The following is a 14605-nucleotide window of genomic DNA, read 5'->3' on the forward strand; positions in this document are numbered from 1 at the left end:
CTCGCAAAAGCTGCGCTGGACGGGAGTTACTCCTGAAGTGCAAAGGCATCGCCGCTGTGCGATGCCTTTGCACTTCTGCGAGGGGGGGGCCGGACTGACATGCGGGGCGGACTAGCCCTGTGCTGGGCTTCCCCCCGCATGTCAGGAAAGTTGAGCGTAGCTGTGTAAAATTTTGCACAGCTACGATCAACTCGGAATGACCCCCTTTGTTGTAACGTCAAAGTCAACACCATGATCTTCTTTTTACCCTTTGTCTGGGTGCAAATTGGCCTTTTAACTCCATATGTGTGACAGGAAAACCACGCAATGATCCAACTGAATTCCACTGATGGCCTGGGTATGGTGTTGCCGGATTGCCTGATCTTGCCAGTCTGGCTAGCCATACTTTATGTTTGTCCAAATTAGAAAGTGATCCTTTTGCTTTACGCACCCAGATCAGCCATGGTTTGGCTAGTTGTACTTGCACTGGAGACGTCTCTGCCGTGTTTAGCAGAAAAGACACCACTAGACCACCAGGGAGAGTCTGTTGACATGTCATCCATGTAGACTGTGGACCTTATATAGCAGACCCTGTGGAGTATATGGGCAGCTTTGCCCTTACTCCTCAACAGTTCAGGGAGTAAGTTACTTAATGCCGCACCCATTGCTAATTTGCAAGTTAATACTTTTTATGTACAGTAGGCTGTTCTCCCGCAGCCCAGAGCTGTGCGTCTCTGTGGCACCTTACAGATAAATGCTAGTACTGAGTATTGAGATCATACTGGTAGAAGCTGTGCCAGGGGGCAACCGTTATTTGTTACAGACAGGAATCTAATGTATCTCTACCAGGCAGATTAATGCACAAGAACAAAGAAAAATCACTGCTATAAAGCGCCAATGTAAAAATATGTTCTATTACTGGTCCCTCATTCGCTGCTGTAAAGGTAATGTGTATACAGTACCTTTTAATGGATTGCAAAGAGGAGAAAGGAACAGCAGCGCTCGTGGGAGCAGAAATGATTCAAAGTGAATGGAGAGCTAGTATAGATACATAAATGAATTATTTAATAAATCCAATAATTAAACATGTTAACATCACACAATATAGACATGATTGAAAACGTAATAAAATATTTGGTTGTGAGAAAAAGAATAATAGTATGCTTGTTCACTGGATTATCACAGTTAATGAATCAGCTGCTTGTAGCAATAAACAGGTACCAATCCACAGAGCCTTAGAGCTGTAGTAATCAGCTAATATGCAGTTGCTGAGCTCAGTATGGAGACGATCTGAATGCAATGTTCATATGGCAACTGTAACATAAGCCATTTGCAGAGTGATGGAGATTGTAAAGGCCAGTACTCACTGGCCGATGTGGGAGAGATGTGTGCTGAGCGAACCGCTCAGCACACATCTCTCCCGCCGCTCAGCACAGCGCGATGTGTGCTGAGCATGCGGGTGAAGATGGGGGGGCCTGCACGGCAGGCCAATCTAGCACCAGCGATAGAGATGCGTGGGGCTGCGCATCGCTATCGCTGTAGGGGGTACACACGGAGCGATCAGGCTTAAAATCTAAGCAATCTAGTCAGATTGCTTAGATTTTAAGCAGCGATCGCTCCGTGAGTACCCCTTTTTACAGAATATCTCAGCAAAGTTACTGTGTAGGCATTGTACCTGATTATGAATTCGATGGCGGAGCTCCCAGTAGAAGTTGTAAATAGCGGTGATTTATCCACAGAGTGACCAGTGTCTGCCACGGCAAATTGCAGATGAGGTAGATAACAGGTATTTGGATGACCTCTCCCGTGGGCTGGTAGACCCGAGCATCCTCGGGTAAAGTCCACTGTGATACCCTTTCCTGTGTTGTAGGGGAGAGATGAACCTGCGACAGGCTTGCCGGGGTGCGCCACCGAACAAGACAGAGATCTGCTCTCGATGAGGTGGAAAGACTGCTTCAGTGTTGGAGGGAAAACAGGTGGTTGGGGCTGCAGGAGCCGTGTGGTAAACCCAGTGAGATAGGGGGAGGAGTTCTGATGCGTTTCGTCATGGATCACTTGACTTTTTCAAAGGCATACCTCACTGGGCTGATACCTAGCAAATATATAGCGGCTAACAGCACAGATCACATATAAAACTCATTAGCAATTATAACTAATCAAATTAACCCTATTCAGGTCAGCTCCATTCAAGGGTTTCTCAATAGTACAGCAGGAAAAACATAATAATACAGTTAAAACACAATGGCAAAGAAGGAAATACATATAAAGAAATCACGTTACCTTTATACTTAAAGAAATAAGAAGAAAAAAGGAGAAAAAGAGGGATATCAAATAGGACATAAATTTCCCAAACCCAGGACATAGAGGAAAAACTAGTTTCAACTTCTGTAATAGGAGACATTTATAACTGAGCTCAATAATTGCTCAGAGAAATGGAGAACAATTTTGTGTATTAAAATGTGCTCAGTAAATAGAAGACATTACAAAACATATTTTGTAGATTTTTATCGGATAAAACAATACTGCCAATAGACAGGTATTGATAATTGAATTCAACAAGAATGTTGACCTAGACAAGAGAACTACAACTCAACCCTACAATCTGACTATATATTGTTCTGAACTTGTATTTGCTCACGGAAACAGAGGATTCCATAGACGGGGTTGATAACAATTTATATTAAAATATACACATGATGAATACAGACGGGTCCATGTTTATCTTGACCTTTAATAGGATTAGCTGAGACTGGGCAGTTGGACTTAATCCCCTATTGTTCTCTGTATTGTATTGCAGCTAAAAACAATAGATGAAGGGTTTATGTTAATAAACCATGTTGTGCCTAGGAGCAGCAAACTAGCCAAGATAACCGTGGACCCATCTGTATGTATATTAATATTTAGTGGGCACAAGGGTTGGGTACAAGCGAATCACTCATTAATGTTGGTGTGTGAAAAAAAAACGTCAGCCCTTATAATTGGCGGCTGATCTAAGGTACAGTCATATATAGACTAATGATAAGGGATAAACCCTTAGTGTGTTCAATTGTCCTACACTAGAGAGGGCCCCCGAGAGGAGGATCAGGATACACATTGTCAGGATGGATCAGCCAGTAACTAAGCGGCGGCCAATATAGATAACAGGAAATGTATATGTTAGAAGGCACTGGGGAATCGCTCTGATATTCAATATATGACAGAGAGAGAATGAGGAATTCAGAGAGTTATCTAGCTTCAAGGTCAAATTCAATAGATTCATTGAGTCCCTCGGGAACGAGGGTCCTCAATTTGTGGATCCAAAAATGTTCCCTTAAACATAACCTTCTATATCTATTGCCTCCCCTTGGAGTGGGCATGATGGTTTCAATCCACAATAGATAAATGGCATGTGGGTTATTTGCATGAAATTCCGCACAAGGGCCCTCATTCCGAGTTGGTCGGTCGCAAGGCGAATTTAGCAGAGTTGCTCACGCTAAGCCGCCGCCTACTGGGAGTGAATCTTAGCTTCTTAAAATTGCGACCGATGTATTCGCAATATTGCGATTACTAACTACTTAGCAGTTTCAGAGTAGCTCCAGACTTACTCTGCCTGTGCGATCAGTTCAGTGCTTGTCGTTCCTGGTTGACGTCACAAACACACCCAGCGTTCGCCCAGGCACTCCCACCGTTTCCCCGGCCACTCCTGCGTTTTTTCCGGAAACGGTAGCGTTTTCAGCCACACGCCCCTGAAACGCCGTGTTTCCGCCCAGTAACACCCATTTCCTGTCAATCACATTACGATCGCCGGAGCGAAGAAAAAGCCGTGAGTAAAAATACTTTCTTCATAGTAAAGTTACTTGGCGCAGTCGCAGTGCGAACTTTGCGCATGCGTACTAAGCGGATTTTCACTGCGATGCGATGAAAAAGAACGAGCGAACAACTCGGAATGAGGGCCAATGTCTTGAGACACTGTGGAAGAGAACCCTTTATGAATGTTGTGCTTATGCTCCAAGAATCTTACTCTAAGTTTTCGGGTCGCCCTACCTACATAAATGAAATTGCAGCTACACACTAAAATGTAGATTACAAAGGTGCTATTGCAGTTAATGAAAGATTTAATTTCGAACTGCTCATTCTTGGATGAGTAAATATTTTTTGTATTATTCCGTATGAATGAACAGGTTATGCAGGTATTAGAGCCACACTTATAACAACCTTTGATTTTCGTTGGGAGCCACTGCAGAGGATTAGGAGCAATATTGGAATACTCTGAGATCCTTTTATCAATTAAAAAGCTGGGGGCGAGGTGTTGTTGTAGATTAGCAGAACATTTAAAGATGACTGAGGTTAATGCACAAGCAATGGCATGATTCTGCAGAGTGACACTATAGAAGCTGGTGAGCCAGCGATACAGGATGCGGAGCTGGCAGGCAGGGGCGTAGTCAGAAGTTTGTGGGCCCCATAGCAACATTTTGAAGGGGCCCCCATCCCAATGTCTTCTAGAGAGACACTTCTCTGCAGCAGTTGTTAATTTGATGCCCTATAATAGTGCCCTAGTTCATTTTCTGGACCATAGCAGAGCCTTATTTAATGTGATGCCCCATAGTAGTGCCCTAGTTTATTAATCGTAGTAGTGCTTAAGTTCACCCTATGCCACAATTCAGAGCTGCCAGTACACATTATGCCGCACAGTACCCTCTATTCACATTATGATGTATAGTGTTCCATGTTCATATTGTGCCTCATTACAGTGCCCCGGTTCATATTATATAACATTAAAATGTCCTCCAGTTCATTTTATACCACACTACAATAAGTAGGTCCAGGAGCATACCTAGATCTATTGTAGGCCCCAAGAAAAAAGTTTGAAAGGTCCCCTACGTACCAGGATCAGACTGGCCCACAGGGGTACAGGGAAACCCCCGGTGGGCCCCACTGCCAGAGGGTCCACCCTCTCCTCTGTGAATCAGGTTCCAGACTGTGCAATTAAGTTATACATTATACATAGGCTACATTATACTGCAGAGGACAATGGTGTATTCTCTACAGTGTATTGCTGTTATTAATCTGGTACATTATCATGTATGCACTACCAGTATTTACTATATATATTATCAAGGGGCCCAGATCATGCACTCGCTAATGGTTAGCCAAGCCTCTATGGGGATTAGCCACACCCCCTCTGGAGGTTAGCCACACCCCTAAGCATGGGGCCCTACAATTTCATCCCCCCCCCCCTTCCCCGGTGGGCCCTTCATGCCCCAGTCCAACACTGTTCATTACTGAATCTCACATGCTGCCCTTGTGATTTGGAAAGGATACAAGGCTGTCTTTTTGTGTGCCAGTAATTTTTCTTTACTACTGTATGTTGCTTTATGAGAATGGTATAAGTGAAGATATATATATATATTTTTTGTTTTTCAGACTAATGTGCCATGCAGCGATAATGTAGCATTTGACGTAGAGCGGCTCACCAGGGTTCAACCCAGTACGCGAGGGTCTGCACCAAGTGACCCAGTGGAAGAGGGATCACTGATTCTAGAATCCCTACGCTCCTCTGCAGTATCTCAGCTCCCACATGAGGGAGAGATCACTCCAAGGACAGGAGAAATCAACATAGCCGTCACAAGTAAGTTACTATGAGAGACGTGTGATCAGTCACATTGTTTATATATACACAATATCCTTCTATTTATGGGTTATAGCAAATCCTTGGAAAGACTCGAACGAACCAGAATGTAGTTGGCGTGTTGTCATAAAATGAGAACTGTGCTCTCTGTTGTTGGGTTTTGTTTTTTGTTTTTTTTTAAATAAAAATCAGTCAAAAGGGGCCCATACATCAGTGATCAATGCGTGACCGGCGGTCATAACTACATCCCCAATCAATTGGGACAATCTGATGTTTTGCAGATGATTGTGTCAATAAATCGGCAATATACGGGGTTCACAGATCGCTGATTTCAGACACAAATTGATTGGGATTGTTAAATCAGGTTTTTCAACATGTTTAATTTCACATATCAATTGGGGCTGTAGATTGCTAGTGTATAGGTAACAATCAGCAGATCTGCAGACCGCTTCTAGGGGGTCATTTCAAGTTGCTCGCTAGCTACTTTTTGCAGCGCTGTAAACAGATAGTCGCCGCCTATAGGGCAGTGTATGTTTGCTTTGCAAGTATGCGAACGCATGTGCAGCTGAGTGGTACAAAAAAGTTTTGTGCAGTTTCTGAGTTGCCCAGAACTTACTCAGCCGCTGCGATCACTTCAGCCTGTTCATTTCCGGAATTGACGTCAGACACCCGCCCTACAAACGCTTGGACACGCCTGCGTTTTTCCAAACACTCCCAGAAAACGGTCAGTTGACACCCACAAACGCCTTCTTCCTGTCAATCTCATTGCGATCGGCTGTGCGAATGGATTCTTCATTAAATCCATCGCTCAGCAACGATCCGCTTTGTACCCGTACGACGCGCCTGCGTAGTGAGGTGCATACGCATGCGCAGTTTTGACCTGATCACACCGCAGCGAAAAAAACTAGTGTGCGATCAGGTCGGAATGACCCCCCTAGTAAACTGATGAGTCTTTCAAGATTGGCAGATCTGTTTAACTGAAATGATCTGCAAATCACTGATATATCTGTAATGTATGAGCAAATCAGATGGATTGGGGGAACAATATATCTGGTGGGGGGGATCACAATAAATTGTGATTGCTGATGTATGGGCCCCTAAAGACTTGCCACTAATTTATGGGTGATGCCTCTGACCTGTATCTCATGCATTGCTACGTCTGAGCTTGGAGAATACAGATGGTGGGTGAGGAGAGTGTGATTAAATGTATTAGTTATTGATATCATTTATGATTTGGTATTTATTTTTAAATATGGAATTTACAATCCGTATGTAACATATTTCAGATTAAAGATGAACTGGAATTTCATGTCTGTGCCAGCAGTAAGTCTGTTGTGGATTAGCGACATAAGATAAAAGCTGCCAGTGTGTTTACTTCACTGTGCGTATAGCTATGGGTATTGTATACTCTCATTTATTAGCCTCTGGATTGTGTTGCCAGTGCATTGTCAGCAATTATAATAAGAGATCATTTTCTAAGCACAACGGATGATGGCCACAGACATGTTACACTATGGTGTGAGTGCCTACTGTAATTATTCCACAGGCTGTGACATCTGTAACAACTATTGGAGTGTGCAGGGGTGAAAACAGGTGCTGTTTTGTTATGTGTGCACCTATCATTCAGCACACTGCATACATTAAACACGGGTCATGCATCACACGTGTCTGTTGGTGGCATGGTTGATTTCAATGCAGAGGTGTGTTTCTGCTTTCTCGTTAGTTTAAAGGCTCCCAAATGGAGATCAACGAGGAAAATATGTGTTGTCGTTAATGCATCTGTATACCAAACCTGCCCAGGGTCTATATTTGGAAAATGTTTGTGTTGGAATATCTCAGAGACACTATTTCTGTGGCGGTCCTCTTATTCTCATACAGTACTTGCAGAGATGAGAGGTCTATAACTGCTGTCCCCGTTATCCTCTCAGGATTTGAGTCAGTGGGGAATATCATTAATGGAACATGATGAACCAATAGGAGTCAAATCCGCAGAACATTCAGAAACGTCTTGTACAATCACATTACTTTGAAACTAAGCTTTTGATCTCCCAATTTAATATGATCTGTGTATATCAGACTGAAAATGTATGTCCATCTTGTATAGGCCGATGCCTTCTAAACATAGTTCCTCAAATAATGCATCATGCCCACAGCTACTATTTGTGCACCATAAACAGCGCCAGGCCATTGTAGCGGAATATTCATTCCCATGTCTCTGTTCAGTCATTGATTTCTGCACTAATGTGTGTTTCTGATATAATGAACTCCAGTAGTCCATTATAGGATGGTCATACTTCATGCTGTAATCAGTAACCAAGCTGGGGTACTTCATGTTAGTTAGGAAGCTTTGGGCCAGGTACCTGTGGTATGATATTCCTGCTCTCACCGCGTCCCATGTCCCAGATTGCTCGGTATCCATTTGGTAGGTCGACCCTACTTATGTCGATAGTCACTAGGTCGACCTCTGTTGGTCGACAGTGACATGGTCGACATGGACAAATGGTCAACACATGAAAATGGTCGACACGGGACAGGCCGACACATGGGAAGGTCGACAAGGCCCTTTTTTTTACGTAGATTTTTAACTTTTTCATACTTTACCATCCACGTGGACTACGATTGGGAATAGTAACCTGCCCGCAGCATACAAGGAGACGTGGTACACTAATTGCGGTTCCTGGTCATGTTACGAAAAAAATGACACCAAAAACAGGTCAGAAATCCGTGTCGACCTTTTCATGTGTCGACCTGCCCCGTGCTATTTTCATGTGTCGACTATTGCCCATGTCCACCATGTCAATGTCGACCAATAGTGGTCGACTTAATGGCTGTCGAACTTAACATGGTCGATCATTCATACCGGAACCAGACTGCTCATAGAGGATACAATGGAAGTTGGAGTGTCTGGATTCAGTGTTTGTACTGTGACATTGTGTACACTAAGGGGGTCATTCCGAGTTGATTGTACCTGTGCTAAATTTAGCACAGCTACGATCATGTTCCCAGAAATGCGGGGGGACGACCCTCACAGGGCTAGCCCACCCTGCATGTCTGTCCGGCCTCCCTACCCCCGCACAAGTACAAAAGCATCGCACAGCAGCGATGCTTTTGTACTTGTGGAGTAACTCCCGGCCAGCGCAGCGGCTGCGTGTGACGTCACGCAGCTGCTGCGGGCCGCCCCCTCGCACGATCCAGCCACGCCTGCGTTGGCCGGACCGTGCCCCTAAATGCTGCCGTGCCGCCCCCTCCCGCCTGTGCCTGTCAATCAGGCAGAGGCGATCGATAGGGAACGACGGCCTTTGGCCGTCCGGCATGCGCCTGCGCAGTTCCGACTCGATCGCTGCGCTGCGATAAACTGCAGCGAGCGATCGGGTCGGAATGACCCCCTAATCCTTGTATACACTACTACTAACACCCTCTAACTGTTTCCTTTATAGTGCAGGGACCAAAACCGTCATTATGGCGAGGACATTGAATTGTTGACAAAACATAAATTACAGACAACTGTGGGGGGGGGGGGGGTTTATATTGAATTATTGAAACACGATTTTCGTGCAAATAGCTTGCAATGATTGATATGACTTTCCCAAAGATGTATTACTGACGGCAGAATGTGGAATGCTATTGTAACACCGTCCTTATGGGGAATTGTTTCTTCATATGTTACTTTCAGTATCCCATTTATATTATGGTAACTATTTGTTTCATGAATGTTGTAGTTATTTATTTTCTGTCTCCTTTATCATTGCATTCTGTACAAATGTGGAGGAGAAAGTCTCAGCAATCAACTAATTCTATTGTGGTTCTGGGAAGAGGAATACAGCAATCATTTTAATGTTCCCATCTATTCTCTTCTATTTAGACACATCCATTATAAATGTTGTAAATAAATATATTCATATTCAGTATGTTAACATTTAGAGTTAATGGGTAGTAATTGATGAATAAATATTATTGTAATTGGAAAATTAAACTTAATAGGATTGATGAATTAAAAATAGATGGTAACATTTTTGGGTGGCAATGAAATGCTGAATACAGTATATAACATTCAATACTGTGTAGTTCGCTGAATAAAATAAAGAGTAGAAGCAGCTTACAAAACAATAGGTTCTAATTGTGGCAAACAGTGTTTTTAAAAATTACAGCTTGGGTTCCTAAATTATTTGTTTTAAATTACCAAATTTGGGCAATAAGACTATGGGGCGTATTCAGTTCCCGTCAGATCCTCTCTGAAAATGGGCCAAAAACCTGTCAGAAATAGCCGCAAATTCATGCAGCTTATCCACCGATCCACGTGTTTTCCGACAAGTTGGAAAAACGGCAACTCAGTTGAATAGGTCGAATCAGGATTTGACCTAAAAAAGTCGGAAAGTGCCGTCTTTCCGACTTGATGGCAATTCCGACTAGAATTGAATAGACCCCTATGGAGTTGATGCATCAAAAAGTGAAAAAACTGGAAAAGTGGATCAGTGGAAAAGTTGCCCGTAGCAACCAATCAGCTTTGAGATAGCTTTTATGAAATACATTCTATAAAACAAGTATAAGATGATTGGATGCAACTTCTACACTTCCAACTTCTTTTCATTGCTTGATAATTCAGCCCCATTGTTTTAGAGGCAATGTTTTTAATAAAAAAATGTATGGGTTGGTGGTGGGCTACCAGTTATGAATATTCTGTGGTAGGGGGCTGCTTATGTGTTTGCACTTGATTGATTCTAATTGCCATTGTATAAGGATTCTGTAAATTTGTGCAACTGGTGGAATATGCAGAACTATTTTAGGCTTAATAAACTCCACGTTTGTATTTAGACCATTTGTTGCCAAAGTTTGTGAATACACTTTGCCGATATGTGATGCATGTTTAAATGTGCTACAGCTGAAATATAATAGTTTTGGTCTTTGTTCACTACCAGTGTTTGACTCGTTTCAGTTAATCTTCCGTCTAGATGTAGCTAAAGTCTTTGCCCTTGGTATTCGTGATGATGCATTGGGCTGACAGGCGTTGTATTTTCTGCCTGGTCATCACCATTTGGTAGATTCCATAAATTTTTTAGATATTACAATAATATTCGTTGTTGTATGATTAGTTTACGTTTGTCTTCCTGCCACTCTCATTACTTTAGGTTTGTAGCGTTAATAATGATTTTTCTGTACAAGTTCTACTTACGTCACTTAGATTTTTGTGCAGATCATAACCCTTTTCTGTATCCATCATGTGCTCTGCTTGTCGGTGGAATGTTTCCATGGCAGTGCGATTTTCTTTTTACTCTTTTGTGTTGGTTGTTAGGAGTGTTGTTAAGCCAAGATTGTGGTAGCAAGATGAATACATTGAAGGATATCTACCACCACAATACTATTCATAGTGGTCATGTATTTGTTCTGAACATAATATAGCTCGGTTGAGGCAGTCCTGTGTTTCATTGCATTGTTCTATACCTTTGGTGCAGGGGTGGATTGTGAACTAAAAGTGGCCCTGGAAAAATATGTAGAAGTGGCCTCACATTTGCAGCACCAGAGGTATACCGTATAACCATGGCGGCCCTCACATGTCAAACAAACAAAACAGGCCCCACATGCATATCGGTCCACGGGAATCTTCCACACGGGCCGACGCGGCCAATCCGCCTCTGCTTTGGTGTTACAAATGTTCTATACCTTTAGTATTACACAGAGCAATAATGATCTAAACATTAGTTCCCATAACCGATCCTCAAGGACCCCCAACAGTTCACATTTTCCAGGTCATCCAGAGGTGCACAGATGTACTTATTACTCACTGACACATTTTAAAGTTCCACAGGTAGAGCTAATTGTTTCACTTGTGATGCTGTGAGGAGACCTGGAAACTGTGAACTGTTGGTGGTCCTTGAGGACCGAGTTTAGGAACCACTGATCTAAAGGAACAAATCAAATAATGTCCATCTTTGGTTCCTTAAATTAACAGTATAGCCATTGCCGCCAGCAGTAATTGTGGGCTCTGCTACAGGTACTTCTTGTTCTAGGAGAAACGTGACCAAGGGAGGCTCGAGTACTTTGTACCCACCACCGCCATATTTCCCAACACCCTGTTCAGATATATCCCCAAAGGATAGTCTCCAGATTATTGGTTTAAGTTTTCTTACCGTTAAAATCAGCTTCTCTGCAGGATTAGGGGAAACATTGTGCAAAGTATCTGGCACACAGTGTGTGCTGGGTGGGATGCATTCAAAATGCCGGTGTTCAGGAGACCGACGCTGGAATCCCAATATCTGACGTTTTACCGGTGGTTGGAATCCAGACACCCCCCTCCCTCGTAATTCCCACTCGGTTGGTGGGTCCCCACCACCAACCGAGTGGGAATAGAACCTGTGGTGAGCGAAGCTCGTCACCAGGCCCAAAGCATGCCGAACGCAGCGAGCCCACGGAGAATACGAGCCCACGGTATGCCGGCAGGCGGAATGCCAAATTTGATATACATGGGCGGCTTCCATGGCAAAAAATGAAAGGCTATTGAAATGACTTTGCCGGGTTTGTGGCAGACCAGTCTGATTTGATGCCTACAGCACTTTGAAATATTCCTTTTTCTCATGTAGCTTCAGAAGAGGTGTCTAACCCCAGTGTTTCGCCCCTCAGTAACAAAGACCTTTGTCTGCTCAGCTTCAGATGGAATGCTGTGAGCTATATTCCGACTCGGCCCACCAGGTAAAACTCCTTTAGGCTAAGCACTGTTATCTCAGGCCTTCCGGTGGGTTCTCAAAGAAAACGTTTCATAATAAAGTGACAGCACACTGGTATGTCTAGATTTGGGACAGCGTCTCACGGCAGACATTTATTTATTATTTAAATATCAGGACATTTTAGAGTCACAAAAATGTCAAAATGCTTCACTCCTAATCTGAAACCCGTTGCTAGACATTTACACCGTAGAAGTCTGGTATGTCTGCTATTTACAGACAGAGAAGCAGAATTTGTATTAAATTAGTTCACAGGCTCTGCTGTGTATTCCTCCAACTACTGGAAGAGAGACTCCATATTTGCAGGTCTTCTGTGGGCACGATTTAGCCTTTCCTCAGTGGCAGGATTGAAGCTAAGTGCGCCACAGGACTTAGCTAAATGGATATTGTTCACTCTAGGATTTCTTTAGGGCAGGGTGCTGATCACCGAGGAGTTAAAGAGACAATGGGTGGTCAGCACACAATGCACAGCACTTATGTTAACTGTCTTTATACATATACGCAGGACCATTACTAGGAATGTACGAGTGGGCTCTGTGGGTGGCCAGATGCTGCCCCATTGTCCTTGTATCTGGCTAGAACGACACCCTGTATCTCTGGGGCAGCACTGGCCAGAGCGTCCTTCGGACATTCCAGACAGAAGACAGACACTCTGGGCAGAGGTGCATTTTACGGTGGCGGTGGCCCCACCCTCTCAGTCTGACTTCATGACATCAGTCAGGGGGCGTGTCTGGGGAATGGCCAGCACAGGATGCAGTGCAACCCTGTTCTGGCTCTGCACATATATGCCCTTAGAGTATTATGTACCCACACACAGTGGCGTAACTACTGCCCCCGCAGCCACTGCAGTGGCTTGGAGACGCAAAGCTGCGGGGGCGCCACCGTTGCCACCACTGATTGCTGCTGTGAGTTTTGGGAAGGAGCCAGAGGGCACAGCGCGCGCCTCTCCTGTGTGTCCCTCCTGGGTCTCCGTCGGCGGCATGTCTGTTAAATGAAGTGCCGGATTGTGAGCCAATCAGAGCTCGCGGACCAAAGAGATGGATTATCTCCCCAATTAAGATGTATGGAAAATTCTATAGACTATAACACATGTCCCTTAGACTTCCCCACATGCCCCTTCAATACCCATCTCTTGCCCCAAGTACGTTTTATGCCACACAGTAAGATCCCCAAATCACAGTATTCCACACAGTAGGCCCACCAATTCATTGTTAGAAAGTTTTTATAGTGTAAGCATACATTACTATAAAATGTGCAAAATCTGTACAGACTAGCCCAGAGTAATTACATAAATCAATTAGCGCTGAGCCAGCGATCTCGCCTCGGCACCCCTACCCCTACCTGCACCCTTGCCGCCACTCCCTTACTTTGCCCCTGAGCTGCAGGAGTCTCCAGGAGGCTCAGGTGTGCCGGCCGGCTCCTGGGGCTGGGTTGTGCCCAGGCACGTAGCTCTTTGCTCCACCTGCTCCCAGAGTCTGTGTCATACTTGCCTATTCTCCTGGAATGGCCGGGAGGCTCCCTGAAAATCGGGTGACCCTCCCAGCCCCTCGGAAGAGCAGGCAAGTCTCCCGATTTGAGGGGTCCCTCCTGCCCGTCCGCCCACTTTGTGTGTAAAGTGGGCGGTCCGGGCAGTCGATGACGCAATTCTTGCTGAATCGCGTCATCATAGCCACGCCCCCGGCAGTGTAATGCCGGTGATCGCGGCATTACAGAGCAGGGGGCGGGGCTTAAAGGAGGTGTCACTGCAACCCTACCCCCGTCCCGCCCTTGCTCCGCCCCGCCTCCGGCCCACCCCCTCCTTACGTCAGAGCACTCCCCGGCCCGCCTGTTGAGCCGACCTGGCTGCTCTCTCCCGCAGAGAGCAGCCAGAATGTCGGTAAGTATGGTCTGTGTCAGCTTGCTCCAGGGAAGTGCAGGCACAAGCGGGCACTCATAAGCGGGGCAGGGAGCATATTAACAGTTATAAAACGGATAGGGCAGGGTGCAGCACCCTGCTAAAATAGCATGGCGTCTGTATAGTGTGACATAGGGAAGGTGCGTCTGTATAGAGTGACATAGGGAAGGTGTCTGTATAGTGTGACATAGGGAAGGGGCGTCTGTATAGAGTGACATAGGGAAGGTGTCTATATAGTGTGACATAGGGAAGGGGCGTCTGTATAGAGTGACATAGGGAAGGTGCGTCTGTATAGTGTGACATAGGGAAGGTGTCTGTATAGTGTGACATAGGGAAGGTGCGTATGTATAGTGTGACATAGGGAAGGTACGTCTGTATAGTGTGACATAGGGAAGGTGTCTGTATAGA

At 44.8% G+C, this 14605-nt stretch overlaps 1 protein-coding gene across 3 annotated transcripts in view; it reads left to right on the forward strand.

Moving 5' to 3' along the window:
* Nucleotides 1–14605, forward strand: part of RNF130 (ring finger protein 130) — a 532281-nt gene that overhangs the window by 444338 nt on the left and 73338 nt on the right. For all 3 annotated transcript variants that reach the window (XM_063928530.1, XM_063928529.1, XM_063928531.1), the window contains exon 7: nucleotides 5383–5587. In XM_063928530.1, coding sequence (XP_063784600.1) covers nucleotides 5383–5587 — 205 coding nt within the window. The remainder of the gene's footprint in view (nucleotides 1–5382; nucleotides 5588–14605) is intronic.

The sequence above is a fragment of the Pseudophryne corroboree genome, chromosome 6, assembly GCF_028390025.1.
Source record: "Pseudophryne corroboree isolate aPseCor3 chromosome 6, aPseCor3.hap2, whole genome shotgun sequence".
NCBI classification, from domain to species: Eukaryota; Metazoa; Chordata; class Amphibia; order Anura; family Myobatrachidae; genus Pseudophryne; species Pseudophryne corroboree.